This window comes from Puma concolor, chromosome D3 (genome assembly GCF_028749965.1).
Source record: "Puma concolor isolate L17-30 chromosome D3, mPumCon1.1.hap2, whole genome shotgun sequence".
In the NCBI taxonomy this organism is placed as follows: Eukaryota; Metazoa; Chordata; class Mammalia; order Carnivora; family Felidae; genus Puma; species Puma concolor.
This window is the reverse complement of record NC_141678.1, coordinates 54,013,454-54,035,155: the sequence shown is the minus strand read 5'-3', so window position 1 is coordinate 54,035,155 and position 21,702 is coordinate 54,013,454. Positions and strand designations below refer to the sequence as shown.

The 21,702-nt window shown below is 36.8% G+C and overlaps 1 protein-coding gene across 4 annotated transcripts in view; it reads right to left on the bottom strand.

Annotated features, from left to right (window-relative positions):
* Window positions 1-12,348: 12,348 nt before the first annotated feature.
* RNF138 (ring finger protein 138) overlaps window positions 12,349-21,702 on the bottom strand; it is a 33,017-nt gene continuing 23,663 nt past the window's right edge. For 3 of the 4 annotated variants that reach the window (XM_086682690.1, XM_086682693.1, XM_086682691.1), the window contains 4 exons: window positions 19,473-19,529; window positions 18,538-18,649; window positions 16,884-16,991; window positions 12,349-14,624 (listed from right to left, as the gene is read on the bottom strand). In XM_086682690.1, the coding sequence (XP_086538816.1) occupies window positions 14,556-14,624; window positions 16,884-16,991; window positions 18,538-18,649; window positions 19,473-19,529 (346 nt within the window). In that variant the 3' untranslated portion in view covers window positions 12,349-14,555. The remainder of the gene's footprint in view (window positions 14,625-16,883; window positions 16,992-18,537; window positions 18,650-19,472; window positions 19,530-21,702) is intronic. The other variant, XM_086682692.1, reaches the window with a different exon arrangement.

Genomic DNA, 21,702 nt, shown 5'->3' with positions numbered 1-21,702 from the left:
AGACTAGTGGAAAATTGCATTGATTTCCATGCTAAGGAATTTATTATTTTTATAGTGTGCAGAAATTGGTAAATACCAAAGAACAAAAGAACAAAACAGTACACACAATTTATAGTTTTCAAAAATAACACTCAAATTCTAAGATTATCAAATATTTCTCCTTATGTTCTTGCATTCCTATGGACAAGAAAACGGTCTGCCACCATTTTTATAGTGGAAGAAAGTTGATGAAATTAATCTTCCTGTGTTCAAAACTTCACTAATATTTGGACCAGAGAAGCTAAACTCGCAAGTGTCTGGCTTCATTACAGAAGCACAAGATATGAACAGAGATTCAGTTAGAGATTCAATATTGGAAGACAGTGAAAATATGTAACATTGTTGGGAATAAATATCTCCTAAAAAAAGGCAGATTGTCAAATTATCAAGGTACAACTGAAAAGAACTTTGAATGGAATGTGTTAATAGATTGGGAAAAAATCTTTAAAGGAAAACTACTCATGAATTAGTGGGGGACAGAATCAGATTTCAAGAGTTCAGATAAAGGTAGCATGATCCCCAGACCAAAGACATTAAAAACAAAAAAGGTATTAGAAAGGAAATTTTAATAATGTTATCATAAACCGATCTCAGTAAGAAAGGAAAGTGAGAAATAGTTAAAGAAATCAAAGTAACTGCATGTCTGAATAACATCAATTTTTTTTAATGGGATCAGTCTTGTATATGGAATGTATAGAAGAATAAAAAGCAGTGATGGTCTAAAACTCTTAAGAATCATTTCAAGATGGTTAGTGCCCCCAAATAGCTAAGATTCTTTTAAAAATTCTGAATATTATATTTTTTAACTTTTTATTTTTATTTTTTTTAAGTTATTTATTTATTTTGAGAGAGACAGAAAGAGTGCTAGTTGGGGAGGGACAGAGAGAGGGAGAGAGAGAGAATCCCCAGCACTGACTCCGCAGGGTCAGTGCACGGAGCCCAATGCCAGGGTTGAACTCTGAAACCATGAGATCACGATCTGAACTAAAATCAGGAGTCAGATGTTTAACTGACTGAGCCACCCAGGCACCCCCCCCCCTTTTTTTTTTTTTTAACTTTTTAGAGATATATTTGGAACAAGGGGGAAAGAGATGGGTTTTCTGTTTGGGACACAAAGTATCACTTACTCCAGTGGTTCTATACTTTGAGGTGCATGGGAATCACCTCAAGGCTTTGTTAAGACACAGATTGCTAACCCCAACTTCAGAGCTACTATATCAGAAGTCTGGGTTAAAACTTTGCTTTTCTAGGGAGCCTGGGTGGCTCAGTTGGTTAAGCGTCTGACTCTTGGTTTCAGCTCAGGTCATGATCTCATGGTTCGTGGGTTCAAGCGCCCTGCATTGGGTTCTGTGTTGACGGCGTGGAGCTTGCTTGGGATTCTCTCTCTCTGTCCCTCCCCTACTCACGCTATCTCTCTCTCTCTCAAAATAAATAAATAAACTTTAAAAAAAATTGTATTCCAAAAAAGAATTTGCTTTTCTAACAGATTTCCAGATAATGTTGAGACCGCGAGGCCAGGCACCACACTCTGAGACACACTGTGAGATTTATTGCATATCTTGGTTTGAGGTTCATAAGAAGTAGACGCTGATCCAAGGACTCAAGTGTAAGTACTTAGTTTAATTGGGAAGCACAGAAAACAGCTGTCGGGGAGGTGGGACGTGAGTGCTCTGAGAGCATGGGGACGTCAGGACGCCCGTGAACAAATAAGGTGAGAAGTGAGCTTTCAGATGATTAGATCGTATGTAGCTAGCCGGGGAAGGGCATGAGGGGGGAGGTGTCCTATGTTGAGGAAACAGCATGTGTGAAGACTGTGTTGGGGATGCATGTGGCAACTTCAGGGGATGGGAATCTGTGGCTCTCCCACCCTGGTCTCTAGTAAGGAGGGTGGTGTTAGATGAGGCTGGGAAGGTTAAAGAAAAAGCAAACTGGGGAAGTCTATAGCCACGTTGAGAACTTTTTTTCTTTTTCTCATGAGAACACTGGATGATTTTAAGCAGCAAATGATGACCACCTGGGGGATATGTATACTAAGGGGAGCAAAAGCAGATACAGGAAGACTGATCGCGGTCCACAAGTAGGGATGATGTCTTTGGGTAGCGGGAGGAGAGTAGACAGGAAGAAAAGCAAAGAACTATTTAGGAGATAAAATAACAGCGTTTGATAATGAATTGGATATGTGAAGTAAGGAAAAGACAAGTTCCAAGGATGATTCCCAGGCTTTTTCGGCTTAGGCAAGTGATAGAAGGTACTATGATTCTGAGTTCTGGAACACAGAAACCTCGGTGTGAGGAGAAGATAGCATCGTGAACTTAAGGTGCCTGCAAGACAATCAGAGATGCTAAGCAAATAGACATACAGGGCCGGTGCTCAGAGGAGAGGCACAGAGGAAAATTTGAGATCGGTTAACATAAAGACGGTACCTGAAACCTGCACAAATATGATCACTGATGTGCAAAGATGAGATCTCTGATTAGGGACAAAGAATGCAGCGAGAAAAGAGGAGGGGAACGGACTGAGCCTTCCAGAACTCTAGCATGTACGTAAGTGCCAGGTCGAAGACGGTGAGCCAGCAGGGAAGGAGTAGGAGGGGAATCTAAGGAAAACCAAGGAGAGTTGAGTGTCACATAGGCCAAGAGAAAGCGGTATTTCAACACAGTAAAATAAAACAAGTACTAACTAGCTCTGAGACCGCCATCTAGGAAATAAGGGACTTTTCAGAATTAAGATTCTCAGGATATAAACCCTGACTTCCATCTTTTCTACTAAGGAAAATAATACTTAATATACACTTAGTTACTAGAGAAATTGAAGCTCAAGATACATGAATACAAGTAAATAATATTTCATGTGTATTCATATCTCTAGTTCCAGATAACCGAGTCTCAGTATAAGAGGGACAACCCCATGACAATGGTGACAAGGACAGCTGTTCGCTGAGAGCCTCCCATGTGAAAGCTTCATATCCAATCATCAGGTGGCATGAAAACAATGAAAGGGATGCCCGTGCTCTGAGAATCCACTTCTGCTAAGGTTCACCTGAGCCAACCCCACAGCACCACGTGCTCAGACCTCATTCCTTCTTTTCTTGCTCTGGGTCTGCTTCCGGGACTAACATGTCCATTGCTGAACCACAGCACTGCAGTTCATCTCTTCCCTCTTGGCTCGGTGCTCTTGAACTGGTCATACATGAACTGACCTCTGGCCTCACCTCAAGATTTTGATTTTTGGACCTGGGTCCACAGATAACCCAAGATAGACAACGCCAGGGGCCTAGCCCTGTCATATTCCCAAGGTGGGTTGAATATCAATCTATGATGATCATGACAATAATCACTTTTAAATTTGTGATGTTATCAAGGAACTACCACAAATAATCCTTGAGCAATGATAAGGGCAAGACAAGAGACAAGCCTGTAAGTCCCAGGTTTCTTTTATTTTCTTGTTTTTAAGTGATCTCTATGCCCAACCCATGGGGCTTAAATTTTATTTTAATGTTTTTATTTTATTTTTGAGAGAGAGAGAGAGTTATTTTATTTTGAGAGAGAGGGAGGAGCAGAGAGAGAGGGAGGCAGGAGATCCGAAGGGAGCTCTGTGCTGAGAGCAGAGAGCCTAGGGGCTTGAACTCACAAACCATGAGATCATGACCTGCCAGACACTTAACTGACTGAGCCACCTAGGCGCCCCATGCCCAGCGTGGGGTTTGAACTCACGACCCCGAGATCAAAGGTCAAGTGCTCCAACAACTGAGGCAGCCAGGTGCCCCCAGTAAGTCCCAGGTTTAGAATAACAAAGAGACAGGCCTTGATTTCATGTGTACATTTCCATCCCTGGATTAAATAATGTGATGTCTTAAACCCAACTCAAACTGTTATGAAATAAATATAACCTTTCCTGTATTCTAGCTTTCATTAACCTCAGATCAACTTACCTCCTTAACATCATATTTGGCTACATCACATAATAAGCTGCAGGGTCATTTATCAGAAATCTGAAAGGAATAAGCCTGACATTGAACTTCACTTCTGTTTAGACATGCTTGCACTGAAAAGTGTTGTACTCATGATATCATAGGCCCTCAATAAGCACCAACCACTCAGTACCTAAGAAACCCTATCTGGATCAAACTGCTGAATTTTGTGCAAGAAATACTTCTTCAGAACCAGAATGTCCTCCCTAATATTCAAGAATATAACAAACGGAAGAAATAAAAACCTCCAGCTCTATTGAAATCATACACCTATCACTAATGAAGAGCATACAACATCCCACATGCAGACACCTTTAAGTATTCTTAATAGAACCAACTTTCCAAAGACAGAGGCAGAGTTCTCTGGAAATTACCACTGAGAATTATGTTGCTTGGCAAAATTCTAGAGTAGCTGGCTTGTAAGCAATTAGAAAATAGTAAAATAAAGGACCCACTGTATAGTCACTAAGTCAAATTGAACTGAATACGTTTCTTCTTTGAACACATTTACTGGACCAGTAGATTGAGAACTGTTAGGCTTGTGAACAATGTGCAAGAGCTGGAGACTAGAGGATTTAAATTTATTCATAAGTGGTTTGATAACCATACTCTATTATTAATGGATGAAACCTGACTAAAGCCGTCTTTAATGGTTTGCTCCTGGGCTGGTTTCGTCCTGTGCAACAAGGTCAAGGCCTCATTTATCCAATTTGCAAATACATCTTGGAGTGATAGCTAATATGTTGAATACCAAAATTAAAATTCAAAACATGTATGCAGCAACAAGGAGCCAAAACTGAAAAAGAAAATTCACTAGTCATAAATGGAAGGTCCTAAATTATGAAAAACATTTTAGAGGTTGTAACTGATATAAATTGCTATCAATGTTCGTATACCTGAGCAATTTGGTTTTCTTTAATTTATTCTTAAGTTGGCTAACATACAGTGTAGTCTTGGCTTCAGGAGTAGATTCCAGAGATTCATCACTTACATATAACACCCAGTTCTCATCCCAACAATTGCCCTCCTTAATGCTCATCACCCATTTTCCCCACCCCCATCAACCCTCAGTTTGTTCTCTGTATTTAAGAGTCCCTTATGGTTTGCCCCACTCTCTGGGTTTTGTTTTTTTTTGTTTGTTTGTTTGTTTTTTTGACATTCATTTGTTTTTGAGGAGAGAGACAGAGAGAGATCTTATGGTTCACCCCCCACTCTGGTTTTATTATTTTTGAGAGAGAGACAGAGAGAGAAAGAGAACAGGGAGGGGCAGAGAGAGGGGGAGACACAGAATCCCAAGCAGATTCCAAGTTCTGAGCTGTCAGCACAGAGCTGGACACGGTGCCCCAACCCACGGACTGCGAGATCATGACCCGAGCCGAAGTCGAACACTTAACCAACTGAGTTACCCAGGCGCCCCTCCCCTCTGTTTTTATCTTATTTTTCCTATCCTTCCCCTATGATCATCTGTTAAGTTTCTCAAATTCCACATATGAGTGAAATCATATGATATCTGTCTTTCTCTGACTTATTTTGCTTAGCATAATACCCTCCAGTTCCATCCATGCTGTTGCAAATGGCAAGATTTCATTCTTTTTCATCACCAAGTAGTATTCCATTATATATATGAATAAAATAAAATATATAAAATGGAATACTACTTGGAGATGAAAAAGAATTTCATTATATAGTATTCCATTATATATATGAATAAAATAAGATATATAAAATGGAATACTGCTTGGTGATGAAAAAGAATGTGTATATATATATATATATATATAAATATATATATAATGGAACACTACTATATGTATACATATATACCACATCTTCATCAGTTGATGGACATTTGGGTTCTTTCCAATTTGGCTATTGTTGATACATTGAGCAATTCTGATTAAAATATGGTTTCTAATATAATCATACAACAGTACCAAATCGTTCTGCATTGATCAGAAAAAAACTTAAGGGGCACCTAGGTGGCTCAGTCAGTTGGGCGGCCAACTCTTGGTTTCTGCTCAGGTCATGATTCCAAGGTCATGGGATCAAGCCCCACATCAGGCTCCTTGCTGAGTGTGGAGCCTGCTTGGGATTCTTTCTCTCCCTCTCCTTGTTCCCCTCCCCAGCTCATGCTCTCCCTCTCTCTTTCTCTCAAAATAAATAAATAAACTTAAAAAGAAAAGAAAAAAGAAAAAAATTTAAAGCACTATATCCCAGTCATGGAGCCAATAATTCAGAGCATTAAAAAAACTGAACTGGGATCAGCTAATGAAGACCAAAAAGGTAAGTGACACTAAAACCAGGTCATGAGGAATGACTGAAGAAAACGATGAAGTTTTACTTGAGATGAAGTCAAAATCTTTCTGATATTGCAAGAGTTTCTTATTTTATGAATTCAAAAGCAGAGGCACCTACATACTCAATGCTCTCCTTATTGAAATTCCAATGGCATTTTCCACAGAAATAGAAACAATCCTAAAATCTACATGGAATCACAAAAGAACCTGAACAGCCAAAACAATCTTAAGAAAGAACAAAGCTGGTGGCATCACACTCCAATTTCAAACTATATCACAAAACAGTAGTAATCAGAATAATATAGTATTGGCATGGAAACAGAGACATAGAACAATGGAACAGAATAGAAAGCCCAGAAACAAACCCACATACATGGTCAGTTAATTTACAACGAAGGAGCCAAGAATAATATATCGTGGGGGAAAGGACAGGCTCTTCAATAAATGGTGTTGGGGAGGGGCGCCTGGATGGCTCAGTCAATGGAGTGTCTGACTTCGTCTCAGGTCATGATTTCATGGTTCATGAGTTCCAGCCTCGCATCAGGCTCTGTGCTGACCAAGCTCAGAGCCTGGAGCTTGCTTCAAATTCTGTGTCTCCCTCTCTCTGCCCCTCTCCCACTCACATTCTGTCTCTCTCTCTCAAAAAATAAACACTAAAAATAAAAAATAAAAAATACATAAATGGTGTTGGGGAAACCGGACCACTATCTTACACCATACACAAATATTAACTCAAAATTTAAAGCACTTGAACATAAGACCTGAAACCATAAGTCTCCTGCAAGAAACCATAAATGGAAAGTTCCTTGATATTTGTCTTGGTGATAATTTCTTTTATTTGATACCAAATCTGCTCCTACCTTACTCATGCTCTCTTTCTCTCTCAACATAAAAAAATAAAAGATTTTTAAAAAATTAGACAGGTAGGTGTTGGTGAGATGTGCAGAAAAGGGAACTCTTGTGCACTGTTGGTAGGAACAAAAATCAGAGCAGCCACTGTGAAAAACAGTATGGAGTTTCCTCAAAAAATTAAAATAGAACTGCCATATGACCCAGCAACTCCACTTCTGGGTATATATCCAAAGAAAATAAAATCAGGATCTCAAAGATATATCTGCACTCCCATGTCATTGCAACATTATTATAGTAGCCAAGACATGGGACAACTTAAGTGTACACACACACACACATACACACACACACACACACACACACACACACACACACACAGAGGAATTATTCAGCCACAAAAAAGAAGGAAATCTTGCCGTTTGTAACAGGGATGGAACTTGAGGGCATTATGCTAAGTGAAATAGGTCAGAGAGAGACAAATGCTACATAATCTCACTTCTATGTGGAATCTAAACAAAAGCCAGGGGTGCCTGGGTGGCTCAGTTGGTTAAGCATCCAACTGTTGATTTTGCCTCAAGTCATGGTCTCATGGTTCGTGAGTTCCAGTCCTGGGTCAGGCTCTGTGCTGACAGTGTGGAGCCTGCTTGGATTCTCTCTTTGCCTCTCTCCCCGTTTCTTTCTCAAAATAAACATAAACAATCAAACGAACCAAAAACCAAACTTATAAATTGAGAACAGACTGGCGTTTGCCAGAAGAGGGGGAGATGGGCAAAACAGATGAAGGTGGTCAAATAGTACAAACTTCCAGTTATAAAATGAGTAAGTCGGGGCGCGCCTGGGTGGTTCAGTCAGCAAGGCGTCTGACTCCTGATTTCAGCTCAGGTCAAGACCTCACGGTTCATGGGATTGAGCCTCATGTTGGGCTCTGCACTGACAGTGTGGAGACTGCTTGGGATTCTCTCTCTCTCCCCCCCCTCCTCTGCCCCTCCCCCACTCTCTCTCAAAATAAATAAATGCTAAAAATAAAATGGGTAATTCATGGGGATGTAATGTACAGTATGGTGACTATAGTTAATAATATTGTATTGTATGTTTGAACTTTGCTAAAAGAATTCATCTTAAAAGTTCTCATCATAAGAAAAAACTGGCAACTGTGTGTGGTGATGGATGTTAACTAGACTTATTGTGGTGATCATTTCACAATATATACAAATATTTCATTACTACACCTGAAACTAATGTTATGTCAATTATATCTCAAAAACACATAATCACAGGTGGTGATCCTGTTACCTTTGATCAGACTAAAATATAGAATCATGAAGTTGTCTTGTGGAGATTGCTTGGATGTGATATGCCATAGCCTGAAAACATTCTGGAAAATCTCAGTAGCTCAGAAAAGTGCTCTTCCACTCAGCTCCGCAGCACTACCTTCAGAGACTTAATTCCTATTTTCTTTTTGCTAAATCATCATCTCTGTTCAGCTTAGTCTTCCCCATAAACTTCCCCATAAACCTGGAGTTCTGCAGGTTGCCAACTAAAGACACAGCTTAAGTTCCAAAAGGGAGGTTGGGAGGGAGGGAGGGAGGGAGGGAGGAAGGAAGGAAGGAAGGAAGGAAGGAAGGAAGGAAGGAAGGAAGGAAGGAAAGAAGGAAGGAAAGAAGGAAGGAAAGAAGGGACGGAGGGAGGAAGAAAGGAAGTTCTTGGGAACTTATATCTCCCTAATCTGGTATACAATACTTGTTTTTCTGCAGAATCCCTAAAGCACCTTCTTGAGGTATCTAAATTTCAAAAAGCTCCAGCTAGGACACAGAAATGAAGTCCCCCACAACAAACAGGTAGAGAGTGGAAGCATGTGTGGATTGATAATCAAGACTTTAAGTACAAAGTTTTTAAAAGAAACTGCATACCAAGTTGCTTAAGGATGTTACCTTAGTAGGATGTTTGTTGGAAGCTTTTTTTTTAAAGGAATAAATTAATAAATACATAAATTTGTGTTAGGAAACCTCTTGCTTAGGTGGAGGAATAGATAACAGGTAGAAGTGTGTCAGTTCTACAAAAACATTTTCTATGAATATTTTGTTCTAAATATAAGAAAACTGTTTTCTTATATTTAGGATCATAATTATGGCAGAATTTTTTTACACCAATAATTTGAGTGTAATGGGGTCCTGTGACCAAAAAGGTTGAGAATTGTTGGTCTAATGAACCTAAAATCACTTTATAAACATAAAAAAAAAAAATGCTTCAAAAGTGTATTATATCAATTGTATCTAGAAACAGAAAAACAAAGTTAGATGAAGTAATATTCTCAATACTACTGAATAACCCAAACTTATATAAGTTATTCAAGTGAATTGTTAATGTTTCAAAGTAAGTTTTCTCCTAGACAGTGGTTTCTTCAAGTTAATTGCTGGCTAAGAACCAGGCATGTTAAAAATAAAGTGGGCGATAATGCACATGAGGACTATAGTTAACACTGTAGTATGGTATCTTTGAAAGTGGGGAGAGTAAATCACAAGCATTCTCATCACAAGAGGGGAAAAAAACCCTGTTTTTTGTATCTACAGGAGATGACGGAGGTTAACTAAACTTACTGTGGTAATCATTTCACAATCTAGGTCATTTTGCTGTATAGCTTAAACTTACACAGGGCTGTACATCAACTATATTTGAATAAAACCGGGGAGGAGGGTAGGGGGTTAAATTCCTCATCAATAAATAAATCCTGGACATATATCTGATTGCTCAGTAGGATTATGAGCTGATTATTCTTTATAAGGATTATACTTTAAAAAATATATATTTTTAAGTTTTATTTGAGAGACGGAGACAGCATGAGTGGGGGAGGGGTGGAGAGAGAGGGAAAGAGAGAATCCCAAGCAGGCTCTGAACTGTCAGCTAAGAGCCTGATGTGGGGCTCAAACACACGAAACCAGATCATGACCTGAGCCAAAACAGAGTGGGATGCTTCACCGAATGAGCCACCCACGTGCCCCCCCCTCTGCCCCCCCCCCCTTTTAAAGTAGGCTTCTGTCCAGCGTGAAGCCCAACACAGGACCAGAACTCACGACCCTGAGATCTGACCTGACCTGAGATCAAGAGTCAGATGCCCAACCAACTGAGCCACCCAGGCACCCCAAAGATATTTTTACTTAGAAGTCCTCATTACCTGGAGTATTTGTACTTCTTGGAGACAAACACAAGGTCTCAGATGTTCCTGCAAAAGTTGCAGATAACAAAGACTAATCATAACCTTTTAGAACCTGTATGCTAAAAGGAAAGAAACATTATCCCAGACTTTCCTAGTAGGATTTGAGAGAACCTGACAGATATAAACATAATTGGTAGAAGTGTACTGAATACACAGTAAGATAACAGGCTGTGTTCCAAGAATTTTGTGTATAAACTCACTCAATCCTCAGACCCACAAATGTGAGAGGCTAAGTAATTTGTCCAAAACCATGGATCAGCCTGCAGAATCATGAAAACCAGACTAACCTGAGAAACTAGTCTTGGTTGTTTTAAACACTTTCAGTATCTCTTCTTGTGTATTCACAGTAACTCTGTTGGTAGCATTAGACTCAATTCCCAGGGAAAATAGTCCCTACACTTATTAGAATCCACTGCCTACAAAATGCCCTGGAAAAAGAACATCCCACACATAGCTTACGAGAAAGGTCAGGCAAAAGCTGTGGAAGGCCATTGGTTACACTGTCCACCTGTCTTTCCGCAGCTTCATGAGGGGAAGGCCAGCCAGTTTTCAGCTTTTACCTAGATCTGGCACCTACAAGTGCCAGCATACATCAAAGAACCACTTGCAATGCATCTAACATTCACACATATTAAAAAGTAGCTTGAGAAGCTACTTTTTAGCTTTTTTGTTCTGGACAAAAGACAAGTTACTGTAGGCTGCTTTTGACTAAATTAAAACCTACATATAAAAATCTCAAAATGTTGAGCAAAAGTAGCCAGGTTTTTACTGTGTGCGTCCTTTCCTATAAAGCATAAAAGCAGGCAGAATCTATGGTATTAGAAGTTAGTGGTGGTGGCCAGTTGTGACTGCAAGTAGAAATTAGGGGATTTCTGGGATTCTAGTAATGTTTTCTCTTGATCTAAGCTCCAATTACAACAGGCAATTGTTCACTTCGTGCACATTATCATGCGTTGTTTTGCATTTGACAGGAAATGTCTTCATTCACGTTTCAGGTGTTTCTTCTTCCCTTGCACAGAGTGGCTGTTAACTCATCTGATTAGGTCTCCTCCACATTCACTCCCTTTCCCTGATCATCTTGAATTCTGTAATGGTAGATGCCTCACCTATACTCTCAAGGGTTCTTATTAATACAGGAAACTGTATAGTATAGTATAGTTTAATGCAAGTTTGTAAGTTAACGTACATAATGCAATACACTTTTTTTTTTTTTTAATTTCAGGGATGTGAGTGTGGTGACTGTCCCTTCTCTCAGCCCCAGGATTGGACAACTGATGTTGGATTAGGAGGGAATCAGGTGGTTAATACCCATTTTCTTGAGGCTCCTGTATTCTAATTGCTTAACTCCTCTCCATTCCACACCTTTTTTCAAAATTGTATTGCATAATAGAAAATTATATTGACACTAAGTGGTATCATGGAATGAGTACTTTATTCATATTTCTATTATGAGTTTTATACTACATGTATTTACATGTTTTCTGGGTCACACCTTCTACAAAGGCTAAAATGTCATCACCTCTTCAAAGGGTTTATTCTTTGAGTAGCAGCCCTATTGGATTTCTATAAAAGTTAAGATTCAGTGAAGATAACTGATACTTGTTAAGCAGCCCAAAAGATACCTGACATTGTACTTGGCAATATGTTCTTACAGCCCTGATATCTTACTTAAGGGTAATTTCTCCATATAAAAGTGTTTATTAACCAGTTAACTAGCTTTCTGCCTGGTTGCTAACAGGGCTTGGAAATCTTGCTGCATAAACACTTGACAGAATAGCCTTCTAAATTGACTTACCATTTGAAGTAAAATGGGGTTATCAAGTTAAATCCAACATACTGCATCAGCATAGCCTTCTCCTAGCCACTTTTTTAAGTGCAAAATGGTGGGTTATCTCCTACATGTCTTCTAGGGTGAGTTATGAGAATTAAATGTTATCATGTTTGCCTCTAGACAAAATTTTAATTAGACACACAAGTAGGAGAAAACCACTTTTAATTGAAAAATAAAGTAATACATCTCAAATAAGACTCTGTTTAACAACATAAACTGTAATTTGCTGAGGGAAATATAAGTGGTATTGTGAAATTTAAGGTATCAGAGTATCTATAATAGAGTTTCCCTCCTTGAATTTAAGCTGTAAATCTGTAAAGCCTGTCCCTATTTCTAAACCACTGACAAAAGGTGAGATTTTAAACAAACATTTCCATACTGAGGAGTTCCCAGATAATAGCAGTCAATATTTTCCTTCTGAAAATGCTTATAGGAAAGACACACAAGAATATTATTGATATTTTAACTAATCCACAAACTTCAAAACACAATTTCATCAAGGTGATCTCTATTACAATTGTCCTTTAAAGAAGTTCTCAAATCTCAGAACGGTTTAACTTGATATACTGGAAGTATTAACTTTGAAAGAAAGTACTAAAGTTATTGCTTTAAACTGGAAAAACCTATGGTCAAAAATCTTTTTAAAAGAGTTCATTAAAGAGCTATTCTTCCAATTACACTCTTGTAACTGCAGAGAAAATGTTCAAGCACATAGTAAACATCACTCTTTCGAATGACAGAACAAAGGCATATGTTATTAAGATGTATGGCTTTTTTTGGTGATTGTTATTACTACCCATAGTCATTACTGTTTGACTGAAAAAGGTTTTTACAAAACTCCACTTTCAAAATTAACATTTTTATTAAATGAAGTTTAAAAAAAATGTTCACTGTAGAAAAGTCAACAAGGGTTTTAACAAAACCAAAATATACCCTTTCATACAATATATGTATATGTTAGCAGCAAACTACTTCTGAGATTTTCTTTTATGTTCTTTTAGTTATTTTAAAGAGAGCATAAACAATGCATGTTAGTATGGAATGTCAACTAATAACACTCTTTATCTTTCGTTCTGTGGTTTAGGCCTTCTAGTACAAGTTATTTTATGATTCTCATTAATAAATATGAAGAACAAACCCAGTTTTGACTAAAAAGTAGTGAAACAGAATAGCTGGTAGCATCCATCTCATTACTTCATAGTCATGCATTATCTTTGAGAATAACAAATGAGCACCATATAAACAAGGTAATTATGTACGTGTGTAAATTCAATTTTAAGGTGTAATAGTAGCCAACTAGACCACTTAGCATTTGACTGTTACCTTTTAAAAGTTGGGTGATATACAAAATTTTAATCAAATTAGATAAATACGTCAATCCCATATTGCTTGTATATTTAAAAAACCTTAATAGAAATTCTGTAGATAACCTGACAAACTGCATGCATATGTGTGTATATATACATACAAAAGCATATGCATATATACATACACATCTTTAGCTTTGAATGAATTTCTAAACTGAGATGAAGCCAAACCTCATAGACGTAGAATATGATATCACCAACTGAAAGTTTCTAACGAAAGTTTCATCTTAGCTAAAGAGAAATACTGGCAATTGAAAACTCTGAGGCCAAAGAGCTGTATTTCAGCTTAATATACTTTAGGTTTACAAATTAGTCAGCCAAACAAACAGGATTTGAAATTACCAACTGCCCACCAAAGAAATTTTTCTCTTAATATTTCCTTCTAGAGCAAAAAGGAAATATCTTTACAATGAACTTTCACTTTTTAAAGAGTTATAATTATTAAAGAAATCTCACTAGTCTTCAAAAATACTAAACATTATATAAATACAATTTTCTTATAGATGAATTCTTCAGCTAGAATCTGTATTAAAAAAGTTTCCTTTGGATTGTTTCATTTAGCACTTCAAGTCTCCATTCTGCAACTCTGATAACTGGCTCAGATTTGGTAGGTTTATATCAATCACATCTTTCAGGATGTGCTACTGTGTGTTACCTGTGTACAAGAACATCAATGGGAGAACTGCACCAAATTCCAAAAGCAACATAAGGAAAAAGTCAAACATGTATAATATAAAAAAGTTAAGTACAACAGGGAATCCCTTTTTTCCATTAATGAAATATAATCCTTTCAATATTTTTAAAGAATATGTCCTAACTTTCACTTTTAGATGGTTCACCTTTATTTTTTAATTGAAAAACTAAATCAAAAGACTGAATTACTTTTATTAATACACACATCAAGTTATTGAAACGGTGACTTCATGTAGTTTTCCCCTTAAAGATGGCACTTGCAGGCACAAAGATGCAGAGATGTCTACAGCCTTCAGATGTTTACTTGAAAAGATTCCTCAACAGCAGTTTGATATTGGGTTTCCTCATCTAGCTGAAGATTCTAAAAACAATGACATTAACATGTCAAAAGGAAAAACATACTTACTACTCAATACTTTGCCCAATACACTACACATACTTGAAATGGTTTATGTTTATACTATAATATATACTCTCCTTTAAAATATAAGATTTAAATGCCTGAACTTTAATAAGTAATTAATTTCAGTTGTAATTATTTAAGAATAATTGATAAAATACATAGGATCAGCAGAGAATGAAATTTCAAAGTTATAATGACCTTATGATAAGGCCATTAATTAAAAGTACAGTTAAAGGTAACCCACAATCAAGTGATAAATTCTGTCATCTCTAGAAAATAATGCCAAATGTCTAAAAATAAATTCATTTTAAAGAAAATGAGCATTTACTGAATTAAGAGCACTGAATGGCAGTTTTTTTTGTTTGTTTGTTTTAAGTTTATTTATTTTGAGAGAGAGACAAAGTGTGAGTCCGGGAGGGGCAGAGAGAGAGATAGAGCGCGAGAGCCAGAGAGAATCCCAAGCAGGCTCTGCACTGTCAGCACAGAGCCTGACACGAGGCATGAACCCACAAACTGTGAGATCATGACCTGAGCTGAAGTCAGATGTTTAACCGACTGAGCCACCCAGGCACCCCGAATAGCAGCTTCTTAATAATAACACAAAGCTAAAAACTATTGCTCAATCTTAGTTATATCGCTACTTTCACTTAAACAGTTCTGCTTACTATCAATTATGTCCTATCGGTTTGCTTTAATAGGCTTCCACTTGACAGTCCTAATAATTAAAATTATATACTCTTCTGTGGCAAAAAAAAAAACCCAATCTGACAATTAGATCAAAAGTGGTTCACAAGATAGATTTTTGTTTTTTCAAAAAATAGTTCTCCACAGTAAACATTGATTTAAAATGAGAATTTAAGAATCTATAATTATTTCATAAAAATGCTAAAATTATAAGTACATCTGAATTTTACATACATTTGAGTTATTTTAAAACAATATGACTAAATATGCAAATTCCACAAAATAAATAAACATTTATCAAGAATGATATAACTGCAACATTGGAGAGCAAAGTGTAAATTCTGTTCATTCCATTGTCAGAACTGCACATACCTGTGCTTATTTCCTAAACTGGAAAACAAGTATCAGCCATTCTTTGTCAGGATCAATATTGAATTAGATAAGGTTTTAATTCACTGAAGTTGAATAAAATGTAATTTCACAATACAACAAATCATCTAATTTTTTAAAAAAATTATGACACATTTAGAAGGTAGAAAGTAACCACATGTTTTGCTTTAGGGATGCATTTTTACATTATGTAACTTCCCTTGTGCACCCTGTTAAAAGCCATCAACTAAGACCAGAATCTACTCAACCTGGCTCTACTTAATAATTAAGCTCCCTCACTTTTATTTTTTTTTTTAATTTTTTTTTTCAACGTTTTATTTATTTTTGGGACAGAGAGAGACAGAGCATGAACAGGGGAGGAGCAGAGAGAGAGGGAGACACAGAATCGGAAACAGGGGGCGCCTGGGTGGCGCAGTCGGTTAAGCATCCGACTTCAGCCAGGTCACGATCTTGCGGTCCGTGAGTTCGAGCCCCGCGTCAGGCTCTGGGCTGATGGCTCAGAGCCTGGAGCCTGTTTCCGATTCTGTGTCTCCCTCTCTCTCTGCCCCTCCCCCGTTCATGCTCTGTCTCTCTCTGTCCCAAAAATAAATAAAATGTAGAATCGGAAACAGGTTCCAGGCTCTGAGCCATCAGCCCAGAGCCTGATGCAGGGCTCGAACTCACGGACCGCGAGATCGTGACCTGGCTGAAGTCGGATGCTTAACCGACTGCGCCACCCAGGCGCCCCTCCCTCACTTTTAAAAAAGACTGTACCTCACGTGGATACAAGAAATCTATTATAATAAGCAACTTAGTATAAGTTGAGAAATACACTCTCCATCTGTTGAACCATTTTTACTTCTCTAAGTAGGTACAGTTATCCCTTAAATCTAGACAGTTTTCATATAAGTCATCATCTGGACAATCTGGGAGTCTGCTCTTCTTATATTAATTATCTCTCTAGTATAGGATGTGAATAGTAAATTCACCTTTTATCACTTCCACAAACCAAAGTTCACCTAGATTACAAAAACAACAGAACCTGCTCTATAACCATCCAGTATGATACAACAGCTGGTCTCAAAACTCAAGTCTAGATCGAAAAAGTTAATTTAACTTGAATATTTAAGCAGTATTTTCTTAAACTTAAAGAATTTCACTTACCACAAATTCTCCATAATCAAACTGATGTCTCTGATTTAGATGACTAACGAAATTTCTAGTAATCTGGCTAGGATCTCCCCAAGGAAGAGACACACAAATAGGACACGTCTATAAGAAACAGAATGTTTTAAATAAAAAATAATGAAAATAACCAAACATACAAATTATTGAAAGTATTAAAATAACACAGGCTTATGTTACCGAAAACATTTATATGAAAACCATTTCTAAGATCCAAATTTTAGGAAAAGATCACTTCTGGACCAAATTACCTCAGATAAATTATAGTAATATAATTCAACACAATAAAAAGATCTTATACATTTTATTAGTTTAAACTCTGATTACACAACTGTTTGAATTGAAACAACACACCCAATCATAATTGCTAATTAATAACAATCATAGTTGCTATCATTAACAAGTACGTAATCTCATTTGAGCCACAAAGAACTACAATTATTATGACTTTTTTATAAGTAAAATGAAAGTGAAGTAAACTTTAAATTGTATCCTTAAGGTTTTAATGAGGACATACTAAAAAGTGAATGTATGATATACTGAAATGAAATAAGAAGAAACTTTTGGTAATTGGACTCTAGTCAAAGTCTGTGCTGTGTTAAATACAATGCAGAAACAAAAATCTGCTAGTGTGATATAAAACAAATGAAATCTCTTAAATGTGAGATTTCTCCTGGAGATATCTTTGGCAATTGTATGTTTATTTAACAGTAACTGACCCTCTCCTAATGAGCAAAGTAGGTGGTATCTCCCTTAGTGCTATGTGAGAGTTTAAGGGCGGCCTCAACAGTTACTGAGGTGTATTCTTTCTCACTTTTTTCTAGTACATCCACTAAAACTGCTTAGAAATATCTATAATCCTTAATTTATAAAATTTTCCTTCTACTCTTATTTCTGAAGAAAATATTTATGTATCAAAATGTACAGCTGAAAAGGAAGTATCTCTTCCAGTTCAGTTCAGTTTCTCCTGTTCCATCCACAGGTGAAATCACTTACCTATGTAACTCATGTTCCAAAAGAGGACTTGTAGGACCATTACCACAATCTTGGAATCCCGCACTCCACTCTGTCTCCCTCATTCATCAAAAAGGTCTCACCCCTTTCTTACACAGCCTCAAAATGGCATCAAAAAGATATGTATGCATCAAAAAGAAAGTACAATTCTTTTCCTTCCTTACTTTATGCATTCATACACTAGATTCTGCAAGGATACAATTAAAAATACCTACTGACTTTATACTTATTTATAAGCGTTTTCACCTGCAGCAGATCCACCAGATCAGACCCAGTCGTTTGCATTCTCTAGACTAAGAAACCGAGAAGCCCCAATAAAGTTTGGTTCTGCCACTCCTCAAATGAATCCCCAGCTCACCTTTCATTATTTCACTCTCCTCCGGGCTATTCTCCTACATTACCCTTACAATAAGCATCTCCCTTTTTATAAGTGAGTTACTGGAATTTTAAATATCTCGTTTTGCTTCACAGTCATCAATTTTTTGTTGACCTAAACCTACCTTAATGATAATGCCCCATCCAAATTTAAATCAACTCCTTTCCCTTGTACACATGAAATGAAATAAATGAAACAGTGTATTTAAAAATGCAGAAGAACATCTTAAACATATGTACTTACCACAGGAACTATCTGAAATAAGTGATTACTGTTACAGTGATCCAGTAAACGCTGCCTGGTAAAATTTGATTCTTGACACAAGGGACACTTAAAGGTAGGATGCCCAGAAGAGCTATAAAACAATTTTAAATGAACTGTACTTAATTTGAAATTGTAACATAAAAATTATGCTTTCCTATTCTGACCAATTACTGTAAGTTTCTTTTTTAAAAAGTTATTAGACTATTTAAAATTTTGAAAAAACTATCTTCAATAAATCATCTACAACAGATGTTCCCAATCTCAGTTTACGTACCCTTAAAATGTCTCAGTACATTTTTTTCATGGTGCCTCAAGGCCTAAAACAAAACAAATCTAGCTGTCCCACTTATGAAGCAGTTAGGTCCAAACAACTTAAATTTAATCATTTGTGTAAGGCCAACAGATGTCACTATAACTCCCCTGAAAGTTGTACATATCCTGTGGTGTCCCAGTTTGGACACCCCCGTTATCTAAGAACTCAAAACTTTTAAAAGACTCCCATCAAGATCATATCTTTAGCTTATCCCAGTCTCTAGCAATCAAACATACAAAATTCATAAGAAAAGTGAAAAACAAAAGCATCAATCATCAGAATGATCAACATTTCAAAACATTTTGAGGATCACACATCAATGATGTTTAATACCTCAGAATTTCAACAAGAGACAGTTCAATATTGACAACTCTACCTAAATTATGCATGGAAGAAACCTGACCACAGTGAAAAAGGAGAGCTAAAAAGGAGAGCTATTCTAATTTAATGTGATCTGTAAAAGCATCTGCAGCATTTATTTCTAAATTCCCAACTTCTAGCATTGTCTGATGAATTCACTAAGAAAGTTTAATTTAAAAAATCTATTTTTATAAAGTGATAGATGTAATTTACTAAAGTAGCAGAATTTTCAAAAGCTTACCTTGTATTCTCTTGATAAGTTTCTGTGTTATCAGACGTAGATGTTTCACTCCTATTACTTAAGAAACATAGAGGGGGAATAGTTAATACTTCAAGTAATAAAGCACATTACACATTCATTAACTTGAATTGCTAATGAAAATGACTAGTCTGAATTTGTTTTAAAGCCTGAACTTCAAATAGTTCTGAACTATGAAACAATTATGGCATCATTTACTTTTTAAATAAGTTTGAGTAAGACGACTGTTTATTAAGTCCTTATGTCCTTTAAAATTAATTTATGCAATTGCAAATAAATAATATAGAATTTTTCAGGATTATCTTAAATCCATAGCATGATAATATTTCCCCAGGCCCTTCAGACTTTCACAGTAAGAGATTCTTCTACCTAATCTACTAAGTTACTGAATGCTGGGGCTGAGGCAAGAATTTGTGAACTTTTTGACTTGTAACTAGGATATGGTTTAAAGCTATGGCCTCCAACGTGGAGTAGGCGTAAGAAAATATTTAAGAAAATCATTATGTTCATATTTTCCAAAAAGGAACTAGGCTTTCCAACATTTAATATACAGAACCATTTGACATCCTCACTTGGACCCTGTGCCAGAGCCAAATGTCATATGCAGCATTAGAGAAATCCAGAGGAAAGAGTGGGTATATTCTAAATGGGAACTGTCACTTAGGCATTACAGAACTTCATCAGTGTGGTCAATTTTATAGAAACAAGGCCTTTCAATAGCAGAAACACTAAAACAGAAATGAAAAAAGAAGTGGGCAAGAAAACTGTACCCTACAGAGATTTTCTCTTATATCTCAACACCAGAGTTAAAAGAGTTGTTAAACTCAGAAAACTGGTTATTCATATTTTTACAAAAACAAAAACAAAAAACAAGCAGTACTACTATATCATCTCAATAACATGTAATTTTCTTTTTGACTTTTTAAAATTTGTTTTTCATAATAAAGCTATATACAAGAAAGTTGTATATATACTGTAGACACCCTTCCAATGACAGCTCCTTCTATGAAGATAAACCATGTTAGCTCTCCACACAGATCTTATGCTGAGCGAGCAAGCAAGCTTCCCAGTTTCTATACCCAAAGAGACTATTAAACCACTATTTTCTGCACCTTTCCAGCAGATCTCATCTGTCTCTTCAGGTAAAGGTGGTATTTTAACAATGTGGAGACTAAACACCTTTTTAAAATAACTCAGTCAGAGACTGCATTTATTAAAGAGATGTTACGATTTTGTCACCAAAAACAGTATGTATCACTTATTTTAAAAAATCTCCTATCAATGTTTTTAAACTTTGTAACAGATTTTTCTAATTGCTTTAAAAATCTTCCAAATAAGGGCACCTAGCTGGCTCAGTCAGTACAGCATGCATCTTGATCTCAGGGTTATGAGTTCAAGCCCCACAGTGGGCACTGAGTTTACTTTTTTAAAAATTTAAAAATTAAAAAGTAAACAAAATCTTCCAAATAAAGGGGCTCCTGCATGGCTCAGTCAGGTGTGCATCTGACTTCAGCTCAGATCACGATTTCACGGTTCATGAGTTCAAACTCCACATGGGGCTCGCTGCTGTCAGCCTGTCAGCACAGAGCCCACTTCGGATCCTCTGTTTCCCTCCTCTCTCTGCCCCTCCCCAACTTGGGCTCTCTCTCACATAAAATTAAAAAATAAAATAAGAACATTAAAAATATCTTCCAAATCAACACAATCACTGGGTTTTGAAGGTGCCCTTTAAAAACATTTTAACAGGGGCGCCTGGGTGGCTCAGTCAGTTAAGTGTCCAACTCTTGGTTTCAGCTCAGGTCACGATCTCACAGTTTTGTGAGTTCAAGCCCTGTCTCGGGTTCTGTGCTGGCAGCACAGAGCCTGCTTGGGATCCTCTTTCTCTCCTCTCTCTTCCCCTCCCCTACTCGTGTTGTCTCTATTTCTTTCGAAATAAATAAACAAACTTAAAAAAATAAAAACATTGTTACAACTTCTGATTGCTTTGTAATAACAACTATAACATCATTAAGGAAGATGAAAATTTCAACAAAAGCTCTTTTGACATTTAGTGAGTGAAACTGAAAATTTTAGTAATCTCAACCTATGACATACTCCTTCCATTCAGATCTGTATCTTTTTTGTATGGTAGGTATATTTTTCAGCTATGACAGTCATCAAAATCAAGTATCAACGTAAAGTGAACATAGTTCCAAATCTCTGATTATGTCAC